This window comes from Choristoneura fumiferana, chromosome Z, assembly GCF_025370935.1.
Source record: "Choristoneura fumiferana chromosome Z, NRCan_CFum_1, whole genome shotgun sequence".
Classification (NCBI taxonomy): Eukaryota; Metazoa; Arthropoda; class Insecta; order Lepidoptera; family Tortricidae; genus Choristoneura; species Choristoneura fumiferana.
In genome coordinates this window covers 38,343,822-38,357,859 of record NC_133472.1, presented here as the reverse complement: position 1 = coordinate 38,357,859, position 14,038 = coordinate 38,343,822, and the positions used below count along the sequence as shown (strand labels likewise).

Sequence of the window (14,038 nt, the reverse complement as noted above, 5' to 3'; positions counted from 1 at the left end):
GTTTGTTTTTAAACTGTTGTTTACCGTTTAAAAATCACACTGCTATTATTTTGAAAATCATATTTTAAGTTTTCTTTGTTTTCAATTTCAGTCTCTTAATAAGTGCTTAGTTATATTTATAGTTTGTAATGTTAAAATTTAGTCCAAATTCATCATTAAAAACATTTCAAATTGCTTTAAACTAACGTCTGTTACTGTTACATCACATGGTTAATAATTTCTGTCTCAGAACTGGATCATAAAATTCGAAACGACAACCATAGGAGCCCAGTCCAGGTCCTTCCATATCTTATGAATTAACTTTGAACCAATCTAGGAAAACCTAAGTATGCACAGTCAAACATGCTGCATTACTACAATTCCCAAAACAAGATATCTCCCTAATTTCAGGTTTTATTGATAAATTATATTGATAAAGTGTAATATCATGTAGTACCAACTTAAAAAACTATAACTTAAAAATTCAAGTCTTTCTGCCAAGGCGTATTGACCTTATCACCGCCGGTTCTAACCTAAAATTCTATGACACAATATCAAGTTCTGATTGCCTCGATCAGCTAAATTATAAACATGCAGGAACTACAACTGCATCTTCCAATATAAACACCATGCGGATTAATAAGTGTGTAACAAAAAAATTAGACTTTATAATCATATTTGACGTTATATAATAACTATAATCAAAAATAAGCAATTCTTTGACGAAATATGCAAGAATATATTTACCGTCTTGGAAACATTAAGTAACTGGTAATAGTTCTCTTCTAATAAAATACTTTCCCCTTCTTCTTCCATTTTATATAATTTAAAATGAAAATAAAAACCTAAAAAATTTCAATCGTTGGTGTACTAAGAATGATTATAATTAATTTATTTTACTGCCGCACTGACAGCGGGGTCGCCAGTGTCGAATTAATGTTCAGATTCCATAGAGTACACTTTTCATCCCTGGACTTTTCTTCTTCGTATAAAAGGGCGATTACAAGCTATTAGATTGTTCTAGTACCAGAACGTTACTATTTTAACGCAGTACAAACACAGTATTTCGTACTAATTCTTGTAATCTGTGATTTCGCTCAAGCTAATGAAACGACCACATCTATGGAGACAGGATTTAATTTAATTATAACATACAAGTTCCATTCTAAAATGACACCAGCAGAGCTACTACGAAATTCATAAGTTGAAGTTCGTGTCGGTCGTGCGGTCCCTCTCGCTCTAGAATTAAATAGTATAAGTGTCAGAGAGATTTTCGAATTTCGTAGTAGCCCAACAGAGGTGATGTCGTATGACATACCTATATTTATTTATTATTTATTTATATTTGTCAACAAAAAAATACAGCATTACAGTTGAAACACCAATGCGCTGTAAAAATCTAATCATACAAAAAAATAATAGGTGCACAAAAAGACATAAAAAAAACTAATTAGGGATCTTTGAAAGGGTACACTACATAAATACGAAAAACCAAATTCCGAAAGACGGAATCACGAACTTCAAAATACCGATTTTTATAATTCCGAATATTTTAAAACTCCTAATATGACTATTCCGATTCTTCATAACTCCAATTTTTATAAATCCGAAATTTAAAAAAAAAATGTTTAAAATTACGATTTTCAAAATTCCGAATTTTAATAAACCGAACAATAAGAAGTCCGACTCAATAATAATCCGAAATATCAAAAATACGAATTCCGATTACTAAAATACCGATTTTCAAAATTCCGAATATCATTACACCGATCAATAATAAATCTCGACTTATTAACTTAAGCTATGTGGTTTAGATTGGCCTAACACAGTATTTACTGTTATTGATTTTCAGCAATGTGACGGAGCTCCTATTCCGCGCAGTTATGGCATGCAGGTCAATTTATCTAAATTGATTGATATTAATTCGATATTTAAAATCAAGATTCTGATTATTAAAACCAAGAAGTTCATTTTGCAGAATGTTATATTTCCGAATTAGCGATGTCATTTCGGAAAATTGATAATCGGAATACTGTATTACGGGCCAATAACATTTCGTGCATTTTCATTCTTCGGAATTTTAAAAATCTGATATAAAAAAAATCGATATTTTGAAATTCGGAAAAATAAATTTCGTGTTTTTAAGTAATCGGAATTATATGTCTTAGGAATTGTGAAAATCGGAGTTTTGAAAATCGGAATTAGCAAATTCGGAATAAAATATTTCGGAGTATTTGGGTGTTCCCTCTTTGAAAGTCTTCTTCATCGCTACCCTAAAGCGACGGAGCACCATACCCTCCGGCCAGAAGTCGGAGTGCAGGAACACCTGCGGGTGCTTGGCCGGCACTTAGTCTAAATGAGCTGAAATTGTTAGCCCTTTGAGACTCGAGCGCACAGTGTTTTTTTTTTTTACTTTAAAAAGTGACATTCTGTTTTATCAGTAATATCCAAAGTTTAACCCATTACTAATGTAAGAGTAAAACACCCAGGTGACAAAAGGCCATAGTTTTTTTAATATTTAGAAAAGTCGACCTTGACCTGGGTCAAACTACAAATTATTATTTTTCAAGAAAAGTACACACTTAGCTTCTCTCTGTATGGCAAGTAGGTACGTTGATGTACGGCGAACATTATTGCACACTTAGTTACTTGAAAGAACTTAGACACGACATGCGACGCATATACTTGTATTATTTAATACGAGAGTGAGTAACGGTACGACATGAACTTTTATTTTCGAATTTCTTAGTAACGCTTCTGGCCCGGCAAACGGGCCGTTTACACGCTTGTGCTCTTGAGAGCTTGCCGAAGCTTGACAAGCGTGTAAATGTAGTATTACGGTGCATTCATAGCTTTATATTATAGGCTGTCTTAAGGTGCGGCCACATGCAGTCGCTCGTCGCTAGTTTGCAGCGATAAATCTGAACTAAAAGAATTTCTTTGCTCTCCTGCGACCTTATGATAGCTAAGTTTATGCAAGATATGCGTGTTCATGCAGTTCCTCCACCTCCACACTGTAAGAATACACACAAATCACACAAACCCATCTATCACCACCACCACAATACACTGACGCGTTTCGAACTCAACCAGAGCTCATCTTCAGAGTTCATCTTGCGATAAATCTGGTCACGTGACCCCATTTCAAATGTGATTTTGAATTTCTAACGTCTCAAACAGCAGAGGAAGGTGACTTTTTAATTTCATTTAATAGTCGTGGCAGTGGTACAAATAAAACGAATTGGAGAGCAATAAAAAGAAATGACAGTGTTTTTTGCCGAATTTGAACAGGTTTTTTGTTTCCAGCGACAAAGCTTAACATTTTCAGCTTTATCGCTATATAAACTAGAAACTCGAAGTTCTGACACTCCTTCTGACACTTACACTATTTAATACGAGAGCGAGAGGGACCACACGACACGAACTTCGAGTTTCGTAGTAGCCCTGCAGATTTGACGTTGGAAACGAGCGACGAGCGATTTGCATGTGGGTGCGCCTTTAGACTCTAAGCTGACACAGCTACATATTAGTAATCTGTGGCTGATCGCTGTCTGTCAGCAGATGGCGCACTGTTGCGTGTTTTGAAATAGTTCAAAGTCTGTTATTACGGGCGTGAAACAAGTTTAGATTAAAATCCATTAAAATCGATCGAGTTCAGTGTTGCATAGTCCCTAAATATTCACAGCATCCCGCACTTGCTATGCAGTGCGTAGCTCACCCAAAAACTATGAGATTTGTCACGCTACACTAGCTCGCGATAGCCCTCATTAGTAATCTGTGGCTGACTCTAAGCTGTCTGTCAAGCAGAGGGCATAGACATTCCCCATACGATACGATACGTTCCAAATAGTTCCAATATCTGACTTCAGGGCTACTACGAAACTCGAAGTTCGTAGCGTACCGTCCCTCTCGCTCTCGTATTAAAGACTATAAGTGTCACAGAGATCGCACGATACGAACTTCGAGTTTCGAGTTTCGTAGTAGCACTGCTGATTCGTCCGGTCCGACGACCGAACCGACTACAGCCAGTCAGTAGGTAAGTAGATACACATGCGTGTATGTCCGTGCATGTATGTCTTACGAAAACTCTCACCAGGGAAAAAATGAAAAAAAATAAATAACATTTATTAATTTTTCATAAATATCGTGCTAAATGTGGGCAGGCGAGTGTGTTAGTGCATCGTATTGCCACGCAGGACACCCATAAGGCGTAACAAGGTAAACATTTAGATATAATTTTTTAATACTTAACTGTAAAACGATGATGTCGGAATCTTGTATCTAGTTTTGTTACTTGTTATTTTGCATGTTATTATGTTCAGTGAGGTTTGACAGTGGCCTCGGATGGCAGTCTTTTATGGTGTTGTTAAAGCGTGTAGGTGGTGATTGTTCTTGAGCCGATACTTATCGTATTATAGTTCGCTAGTTTGGTGCGCGGTGTTGTGTAAAAAATCTAAATACATTTTCTCTTTGCGGTATGTGGGATCTGTCAGAGATGCACCAGTAATTTTGCTAAGTATATAGCATGCGGGCTTACTGCCTAGGGGAATACATTATTCACTAATACAACACTGATTAACTTAATCTGACAATTTGTTTACCTGATTGCCCTACATTTTACTTTGGCGGCCAACCTATTCTTTTTATTATGAGAGGGAGGAAAATGAGCAAGCAGGTCATCTGATGGGAAGTGAACACCGCTGCCCATGAGTACCAACTACTCAAGGAGTCTCTTTTAAATTGTTTTTTTTAATGTTAGAATTTTTATCTAAGACATTTCAAGATCATGCCAAGTGGTCTATTACTGTCTTCCTAAACTAGTTTTAAAGTTGTAATACAGCAGCAAATTTATGCATAGCTTGCATATATGCATATTATTTGTGTATCTTATTAGATTTGGTTGGGCTGTCAATCAAGCTAATTCAGATTATACTAACAAGATAATATAATATTATTCAGTACTCAGATATTATAGTGTTATGATCTAGCTATTATTTTATTTTCTTTATCTTTTATTATTATCCTTTCTTCCTATGTTGTGACAAATAATTGTTTTCTTTGTTTCTTTTCACCAGCTTTCTTTTTTATAAGCTTTTCTTTAGCTTGCCATGTTTATTTATTTATTTGTTTGTTTGGGTCAAATCGTGGAAGCTAAATTTGACCCACTTCCAGCGGATCAATGAGGGCTATCGTTTTTTGTCTCACTTGGCACACTGTTGTGTGAGGTTTTTAAGTATGGCTTTCAAAGTCTGTTATTACGGGCGTGAAAACAAAGTTTAGATTAAAATCATATTTAATACACCTTAAAACCGTACCATAAAAATATCGAGCATGCCACAGTGTTGCATAGTCACCGTTTTGTTCGGAAAAAAGGGAGGACAAAGGTTTTCGAAAGACAAAACTGTCTTAAAACACATACATTCATTGCCCCGGAACGCATATTTTCCATAATTAATGTCAGATATTGCAAAATATTCACAATTTTTTTTTAATTATAAATAAACCCGCATAGCTCACCCAAAAACTATGAGATTTGACATTTCGGAGACCTCACGCTACACTAGCGCCTCTAGTGGCGAATTGCTCGTTTGCCATCCAGTCGAATAAAAAAAAAAAAAAAAACATGCGATAGCCCTCATTGACTTGTAATTTGACATACTTATGTAAATTTGATGACAATATCTTGTGGGTGCTGCTAGGATCGTCTTTGCAGGATCAAACTCCTCAATGGTTAATCATACCAACTTGAGGTATGGATATGCAGTTTAAATGACATTGCAAGTACATTCAACAAAAACTAGTCAGTAAAAAAAGCTTGTATCTATTTTTTTTTTTTTATAAATAAAAATGAATTGTAAAATATGTTGCTAAGCGCAAAACTCGGGAACGACTGGTCTGATTTCGCTATTTCTTTTTTTGCTGTGTTCGTTGCTGTCAGGAGAAGGTTTTTATGGAATAAAATACAGAAAAAATACAACGGAGGCGAAGCCGCGGGCAACAGCTAGTTAAAAATGAAATTTTTAACAGAAATTTACTACCCTTATTTATTTAAAACACATAGGGAAGTTGTTAATATTCTTTTGCTTGAAGGAATGGCCAGTATGATGATTGCCCGGACTCCAGAGCCTCAAGCAATGGCCTGAGATTTCATTTAGTAATTTCCTTCTATGAAGCCTGCAAAGTTTTAAGCTTCCTCTTTCTAAACCGGAGCAAAGGACTATATTTCTAATGAAGAATGTTGTCTATGAGTTGTAAAAAAGTTTCACGCAATAGCTCCATTAGTAACTAAACACTTACAATACTTTCTGCTTTCATTATCTGCTGATCTTTACCAAGTTGTCCAAAGTCATAATCAAACATAGCACTACAGGAGGCATTTAGCGGACAATCAGTCAGTCAGTTGGTAACATTTACAAAAAATACATTTTATTATACAAGTACCCATATGAAGTATTTATAAATGACCTAGTATTTTAACCCATTATGTCGAAATAATGTAATATCGAAATTTAACCAATTTTAATTTGCTTAAATAATAAAAAAAATATTAGTTTATATTCCCACAAAGGCTTTGGTACAGTACCTAATAAGTAAGGAGTAAAAATACTAAGTATGAATACTTTCTTCTGACAACTAGAAAATTAATTGTTTTTTTTTTGTAAACGCTACCAACTGACGTGCCTACAAAATGCCTCCTTTAGTGCTATGTTTGGTCATAATGTAATTTTTTTTTTTATAGCATTTGAATCACTCTAAAATAATAATTTTAAATAGTTATGTTGTGCCTGTGACTTACAAATTTGACCAAGGTTGCAAAAAATAAAAGTACAGTAAAAATAAAAAATAAAACAACAATCAAATCAAACACTGTAATTTTTTATGTTTTATTATTAATTTATTTTCTACCCAGCCAGGGGTAAACCACTTTTCGACTCTGCATAGCCCTATTCCAATCTTTGATATATATTTTTTTCCAAATTATCATATTTATCATAATTGTAGAATCATGTGATAAACATTGTTACATAAGGAATAGATTAGTTTAATATTATAATAATTAGTTCATTTGGTCTTATATAAACACATGTGTGTTGTGTTGGTGGAGGTTCAGTGAAAGGATTAGAAAATGCATTAATTATCCATATCATAACTCTTCTAGTTTTAAATTTAACTGCGCTCAGTTAAATGTTTGCATGTGTGTGAGTGTGTACATATGCATATTGTGATTTTTGAATTAGTTGTCTCCAGAAATTGACTTGATTGTTAAAAAATAAAACAGTTTCATAGTTATACCCGGGTTGGTGGATTATCCAGTTTTAATATTTTTAAACACAGTAAAACTGTTTTGGAATATCCAAAAGAAATAACACACTTAACTCAAGAAAAACGGAGCTTCTGCATAATTTGTATGACTGCATGAAAGACTGTTCCAACTCATAAATTTTTCATTTAATTGGTCGGTTTAGAATATAGAATTCTATAGAATTGGTATTGCATGATAAATGCATGTTCAACTTTGTAGTTGAAGTTGTGTAAGAATCTATGAAAAAGAGAAAGAATAATGTTTCCTATTGTTTTAGATCGAATTAAACCTACATAGTATCAAGATGCCGTCGACACACCTTAATCTGCGAGAGGACGATGTCGTGCGTCTCTCTTTAGAGTTCTTGCATAATAGGGACCTCCACATCACCCAACTGTCGCTGGAGAGAGAAACCGGTGTCATTAACGGCAACTTCGCTGACGACGTCCTATTCCTTCGACAGCTCATCCTCGACGGACAGTGGGACGATGTCCTAGAATTCATCCAACCACTCAGCGCACTTAAAGCTTTCGAAGCCGACAAATTCAACTACGCAATCCTCAGACACAAATACATCGAACTCCTATGCATAAGATCAGAAATCAAAGCGTACAACAACGTAGAAAATATAGTAGACGAGGTCGTCAAAGTGTTAAGTGATTTAGAAAAACTAGCGCCCTCTAAGGAAGAATATTCTAATTTATGTTTACTCCTAACTTTACCAAGTATAACGGATCACGCACAATTCAAAAAATGGAATCCGAGCAACGCGCGCGTACAGTGCTTCCGCGAGGTTTATCCTCTAGTTGAACAATTCCTGCCGTGCGACAAGAAATCCAGTGGCACGGTTTCCAAATGCGCAAAGAATGATCGGCTGATGCAACTGCTTATTAAGGGTATACTGTACGAGTCCTGCGTTAATTATTGTCAGGCTAAAGCTACGGGTTCTAAAGAGGCACAATCGAATGAGGTCAATTTCTCCAGATTGCTTGACGGGTCGGGTTTCGACGAGTCCGATTTGAGTCTGTTATCGTGGCTGCAGTCTATACCAGCGGAAACGTTCAGCGTGCCGTTCGAGCAACGAATGTTGAATGTCGATGTGGAGAAATTAGAGCGTCCTTCGTTGCACACGTCGTGGACGGAGCACATGTTGGTGACGCCAATTAAGCCGCGCACGTTCCCACATTTGGCGATGCCGTTCAGAAGGCCGCGTTCGGCCGCTGATGCTATGACGCGGTCGCTGCGTCCGCTACCGGACGGCGCGCCGCGGCACCCCGCTGTAATGGCACTGTCTGCGATCGACTACGGCCCGTCCTCATCGTGCTTTGCGGGCTTCCACCTCACAGGCATAAAAGGTAGCAAACTTATGAACACTTCGGTCGATAGATTGTTTGATAACAACAACGGTGGCAGCATCTTCGCCGATCTAGATGACACGTTGAAGCCTATTGAAGAGAAATTGAAGCCGATTGGAGAGTTCACGGGCAAGTCGAACGAGACGAACAGTGTTGGAGCATCGAATGCCACGACTCCGGAGCATAGAGGACAGGATTATTCAGCGTCGACGTCTATATCAACGACGGCCGCGTCGACCGAACGTTCTTCGCTTGCAGAGCGTACGCCTCTACAGCCCGAGTCAGCATTACTACCTGCTATGGAGGGTGATTTCAGACGAGAACTCCTTAAAGAGTATCAAATACAGAAGCAGCGCGAATGTGACGATTACCTGCGCAATCTTTGCTCGTCGGATGTAAGGCAGAAAGGGTGAGTACTATTTAATAATTAATCGATTATAATATGTTAAAACTATTATTTGTTATTTCTCTGTCTTGCCATATAATTCCAGTAATTCATGATATTGTTGCATCTGACTTTCCATGTACATATGTAGCTTTAAAATATTCAATTTCAAACGTCATAATCACAAGCACGGAATTACTGCCTACCCCATCTTTCTTTTATTTGGCAGTTCGAACTAAGAGTATTTTGTTATGCACTAGGCCAAATATGTACGAATTAAAACCACTTTAATTACAGATTTTACTTAATATGGTAAAATGTATCGACTTTTCGCCTGACATTTGTTAACCCACACGCAAATTGGTTACCTACAGAGCAGGCTTTGCCTAGTGCTGTGTGGGAAACAGTATTTTTTTTTTTGTAAAAGTAGTAACATTTTTAAGCTAGAAACATACTGACGGCGGAGGCGGAGCGGTGCGGCGCGGAGGCGGTACCGGTTGTAATATTCGAGCTAACATGAGAGAGGGCACACAGAATACCGCGCGGGAAATAGCGTGGCGCGGTATTCTGTGTGGCCTCTTTCACGTTAGCTCGAATATTACAACCGGTAACTACTCGCCTCCGCGCTACTCCGCCCCGCCATCGCTCTCTCTGTGTTTCTAGCTTTAAACAGTAAAAGTTAGGTCACTAGTGCCTTAAAGATATTAACTTCATCTGACCTGTTGAACGTTCTCTTAAAGTTAACGAAAATTAAAAGTAACGCATTACATATCGGTAGATCTCCGAAACTTGGGCTCACAGAAAACTAAGCATCCACAGAACCTTCTTCAGAAAACACATCTAGACTATGATTGTTTTTTTGGAGTCTTTTTGTATTTTTTATTTCAACTCCAAATTTGTTACTTTTACTGGTATCCCGTGAAACCATATCGAAAATACAAACTGAGACATGGATGCACAGAAAAACCAGAAAAAGAGACCAGCGCTGGGAATCGAACCCAGGTCCTCAGCAATCCGTGCTGCGTGCTATAACCCCTACACCACCGCTGGACAGGAATCTAGACACGAATTTTTCCTATGCATACATATCTCAGGTTGCTTATGCTTATGAGTCACAGACGGTTCTGGCAGAAAATCAGCGCTGCAGGCGTTTAACGCTTCAGCATAATGCTGAGTCAGCGACCGTTTCACTTTCGCGGGGACACACATCATTGTGCATATTGTATTAAATATTTTCATGTGTTTTTCTGTAATTTTTTATTTTTTCCTTTTTTATTTTTGTTAATTTTGCTGTATATGTGTGTCTTCGGTGTAAGTGAATAAATGTCTTCTTTCTTTCTTTCTTATTTCTACTACGCTACTTATGCAGCAGCACTATCCATGTCTCAGTTTGTATTTTCTACATCTAGACTACGCAGCAAATATTGATGCAGTTTCATTACAGTGTTCTTTATATGGCATTCAATTTGGATTTGAATTTCTGAAGGTCAAAAAACAAGTGACCTAATTCTCCGAGTGACGACAACTCGCTCGGACAGTCTGTTGTTTTTAGCTTCATCGTTCCGTAGCTAAACAAGGATCTTATTGAATTTCCAGAGTGGACCAGGGAGAACAAATTGGCGGGAATCCTGGTGCGAAGTACCCTCCTACGACTCCAGTCAAGCTTCAAGAGCAGCCTCCGTTTATGAGGTAATAATTGACTCACTATATTAGTCATTGTCATTGCAAAGCTTAAAATGCGTCACAATGTTAAACACGTGCTCCTTGTTATAAATGGTTATGTGAATGTTTGTATATAGGTGGTATTATAGCAAGTGATGGATTATTGGCACAAAAGAAATTCAGAGTTGGTTGCCTGCCAAGTACATATAATAGGTTATACGATTTTCTTTTGTCAATTAAACAAAAAACTGGCCAAGAGCGTGTCGGACACGCCCACGCCCAAGATAGGGTTTTGTAGCCATTACGAAAAATCGAGTAATATTTTTCTAAGGATTTCGTATTGTGTACGGAATCTTCCAAGTTTAAGTATATTTTATACCTTAGGCTGCTATTTACTCTTAAACTACTAATAAATCTCAAAATTAATTCTCAATTAATTTGTATTGTATTGTATTGTAATTCTCAAGCAATATTATTTATACTAATATTATAAAGAGGAAAGCTTTGTATTTTTTGGTGTTTGTTACGAATTAACTCAAAAACTACTGGACCGATTTTAAAAATTCTTTCACTATTAGAATGCTAAATTATTCCAAAGTGCCATTGGTTTAATTTATTAACAGAAAAAACTAGGGTTCCGTACTAAAACTACAATAATGTAACTCAAAGTGTAAAAAAAGTTGCCATAAAACATCTTTCATCGCATGCGTTGTAGAAACTATTGATTATAGAACAAAAAAATGTTTTACGATATTAAGGGATACATCAAGATCTACAAAAAAATTCGCGATAGCTTTTTTACATTTTAAAAGTTGACCTTTGTATTAATCTTTATCCAAATAAACAAATTTATATTCAAGACGGTTTCAATACCTGTAGATTACTTTTTGAATTAGGTATTCAAATAGGACATTCTATTCAAAAGATATTACGAAACTAAAAATATCAATCTAACAAAAAATGTATTTACTCTACGTTGACGCGTTCCGGCTTCGTGCGTGTCGGGTGTAGTTTTTGAGAAATTGAGCTGAAAAATGTGTGTGAAGTGCCCTTGATTAGAGACCTTTTTAGAGTTCTGTGCCCAAAGGGTAATAAAAACGGGACCCTATTACTAAGACTCCACTGTCCGTCTGGTTGTCTGTCACTAGGCAGTATCTCATGAATCGTAATAGCTAGGCAGTTGAAACTTTCACAGATGATGTATTTCTATTGCCGCTATAACAACAAATACTAAAAACAGAACGAAATAAATGTTTAAGGTGGGCTCCCATACAGCAAACGTGTTTTTTTGCCGTTTTATGCTAATGTCTAATGTTGTATAAGTACGGAACCCTTCGTACGAGAGTCAGACTCGCACTTGGCTGTTTTTTTTTTAACTTTGCCCGTGCGAAGCCGGGGCGGGTCGCTAGTCCGTTATAATTTTCCTTGTAAATTTGATATACTTAAAATCCTGAATTTTTTCATTTTTTTTCACCCAACGGTTTAGATTTTAGAGCGGGGGACGCTCGATTTCAATGAAAATTTGCACTTTAAAGTTAAATGCTTCGCAAACAGATCACTGGATCGAAAAATCGTCAGGGAAACCCCCCAATGGTTTTAAAAGACCTATCCAAAAATACCACCAAAGAGACCACACTATAGGGTTATTTTATTTCACCACTTTGTCGGCGTGACTAATATCATAATATGTGTATATTCATGCCAAATTACAGCATTCTAGTATTGACGGTCTCTGAGCTTAGCCGCGGACAGCCAGACAGACAGATAGACAGACAGACGGGCAGACATGGCGAAACTTTATGGGTTCCTAGTCGACTACGGAACCCTTAAAAATTATGAAGAGTAGCCAGTTTAAGTTTCGTGTGACGTCACCCGCTCCCAACTTTGACGCGCTTCATTTTTGTAATTTTTTCTGATTGATTAAAGGAAAATACGTGTCCAATATTTTCTGGTAATCTAAAGCGGTAATTATTGGCTGGGTGCGAAGTACTAAGTGGGGGTAATGAAATCTATCGCAGCGCTCATAGTGGCCAAAAGTAGAAATAATGTAGGCTCTGTCATCTTGTAACACCTGCGTATGTCTCCTGCGAAATAAAAATTTCATTTCATTTCAATTTTATTTCATCTGTCATACTCGTATGAATCTGTCATTAACAAAGAAATTTGTTTAGACTTAAATAAGTACCTAATTTTAGTAATAGATGTTTGCCTTATGTCTTATGGTGCGAGCTTGAATTATTGAACACTGTCCCTGTTTTGTTCTTAATTCCTCTACATCCCGGACATTTCCAGCAGATACCAACGATTTTCCTTTTGGAATGGTTTGTGGTTGAAATTTGGTATTGAGTGAACTCGCAAAACCGGCCTTCAAAATGATACTCATTTTGATCTGAAAACGATATTTAATTTATTACTAGCGGTACTAGAAGAATTATATATGTTCACTATTATTTGGAGAAACCATTAAAGTAGCTTTATCTTTATGTTTTACAGTAAAGTAGTTAGTTGTAAAACATGAAGTACACAAGCCCTGACATAACCGAAATAAAACACACCTTTTGAAAAAATTTTACTTACCTCATTGAATTAATGAACTAAAACGAATTCACAACCCTTTATTCACCCAAACAATGTTATCAAAGTATTTTTTTATTATAAATTAATACGTGATAGGTTTGATTTTTGTCACAATGTCGCGATGAAATTTCAAAACGTCGAGCCTCAGAGCCAGCAAAGTTGCAGTCGATAGGTGGCGCTGATGTCGTGCACAGAGCCAATAGGTACTAAGTCGTTCGCCTCATGCTCCTTGCGGCGACCGCAAAAGTGTAAAGACGTAAGGTTACGTTCGAACGAAATTATTTGGTAGCGTTATTATTTAGGTTACGTTCGAACGAAATTATTTTGGAACGTTATTTCGATGCGCTCCCTAATCGGTTACTCGGTGTTTGGCTACGGATACTACTGCTAGTAACGACAGTCAACTAATAGTCTATACCATGCATAGAAAAGCAAACAAATCGGGTAAAGCAAAGCGAGCGGTGATTCTCCCAAATCTCCGTTCACACGGAGGGAGCGGTCTCTAACCGGTAAATGGATTTCATTCCCTCATTGCGCTCCGAAATATTAACCGGTTAGAGCAATGTTCTTGCGAGCTTGACCTTTATTATGGGTTCGACTCTCAAAGTGTGGCTCTAACCGCTACGGAAAATTTACCGGTTAGAGCAATGTGCTTGCGAGCTTAACCTTTATTATGGGTTAGGCTCTCAAAGTGTGGCGCTAACCGCTGCGGAAAATTAACCGGTTTACAAGCCCTGCTTTTTAGTGGCCAGTACCGCTAACACATTACAACCTTAA

General features: G+C 37.0%; 2 protein-coding genes across 3 annotated transcripts in view; one reads left to right on the top strand and one right to left on the bottom strand.

Moving 5' to 3' along the window:
* The window catches only part of LOC141436405 (dnaJ homolog subfamily C member 11), a 30,419-nt gene extending 29,496 nt beyond the window's left edge, over positions 1–923 (bottom strand). Inside the window, exon 1 of the mRNA XM_074099366.1 lies at positions 727–923. Within this exon, the coding sequence (XP_073955467.1) occupies positions 727–795 (69 nt within the window). The 5' untranslated portion in view covers positions 796–923. The remainder of the gene's footprint in view (positions 1–726) is intronic.
* A 2,932-nt stretch (positions 924–3,855) lies between these two features.
* LOC141436379 (WD repeat-containing protein 47) overlaps positions 3,856–14,038 on the top strand; it is a 111,220-nt gene continuing 101,037 nt past the window's right edge. Inside the window, exons 1-3 of one of the 2 annotated variants that reach the window (XM_074099329.1) lie at positions 3,856–4,197; positions 7,560–9,046; positions 10,619–10,711. In XM_074099329.1, coding sequence (XP_073955430.1) covers positions 7,587–9,046; positions 10,619–10,711 — 1,553 coding nt within the window. In that variant the 5' untranslated portion in view covers positions 3,856–4,197; positions 7,560–7,586. Of the gene's footprint in view, positions 4,198–4,369; positions 4,455–7,559; positions 9,047–10,618; positions 10,712–14,038 lie in introns of those variants that run through there. The other variant, XM_074099337.1, reaches the window with a different exon arrangement.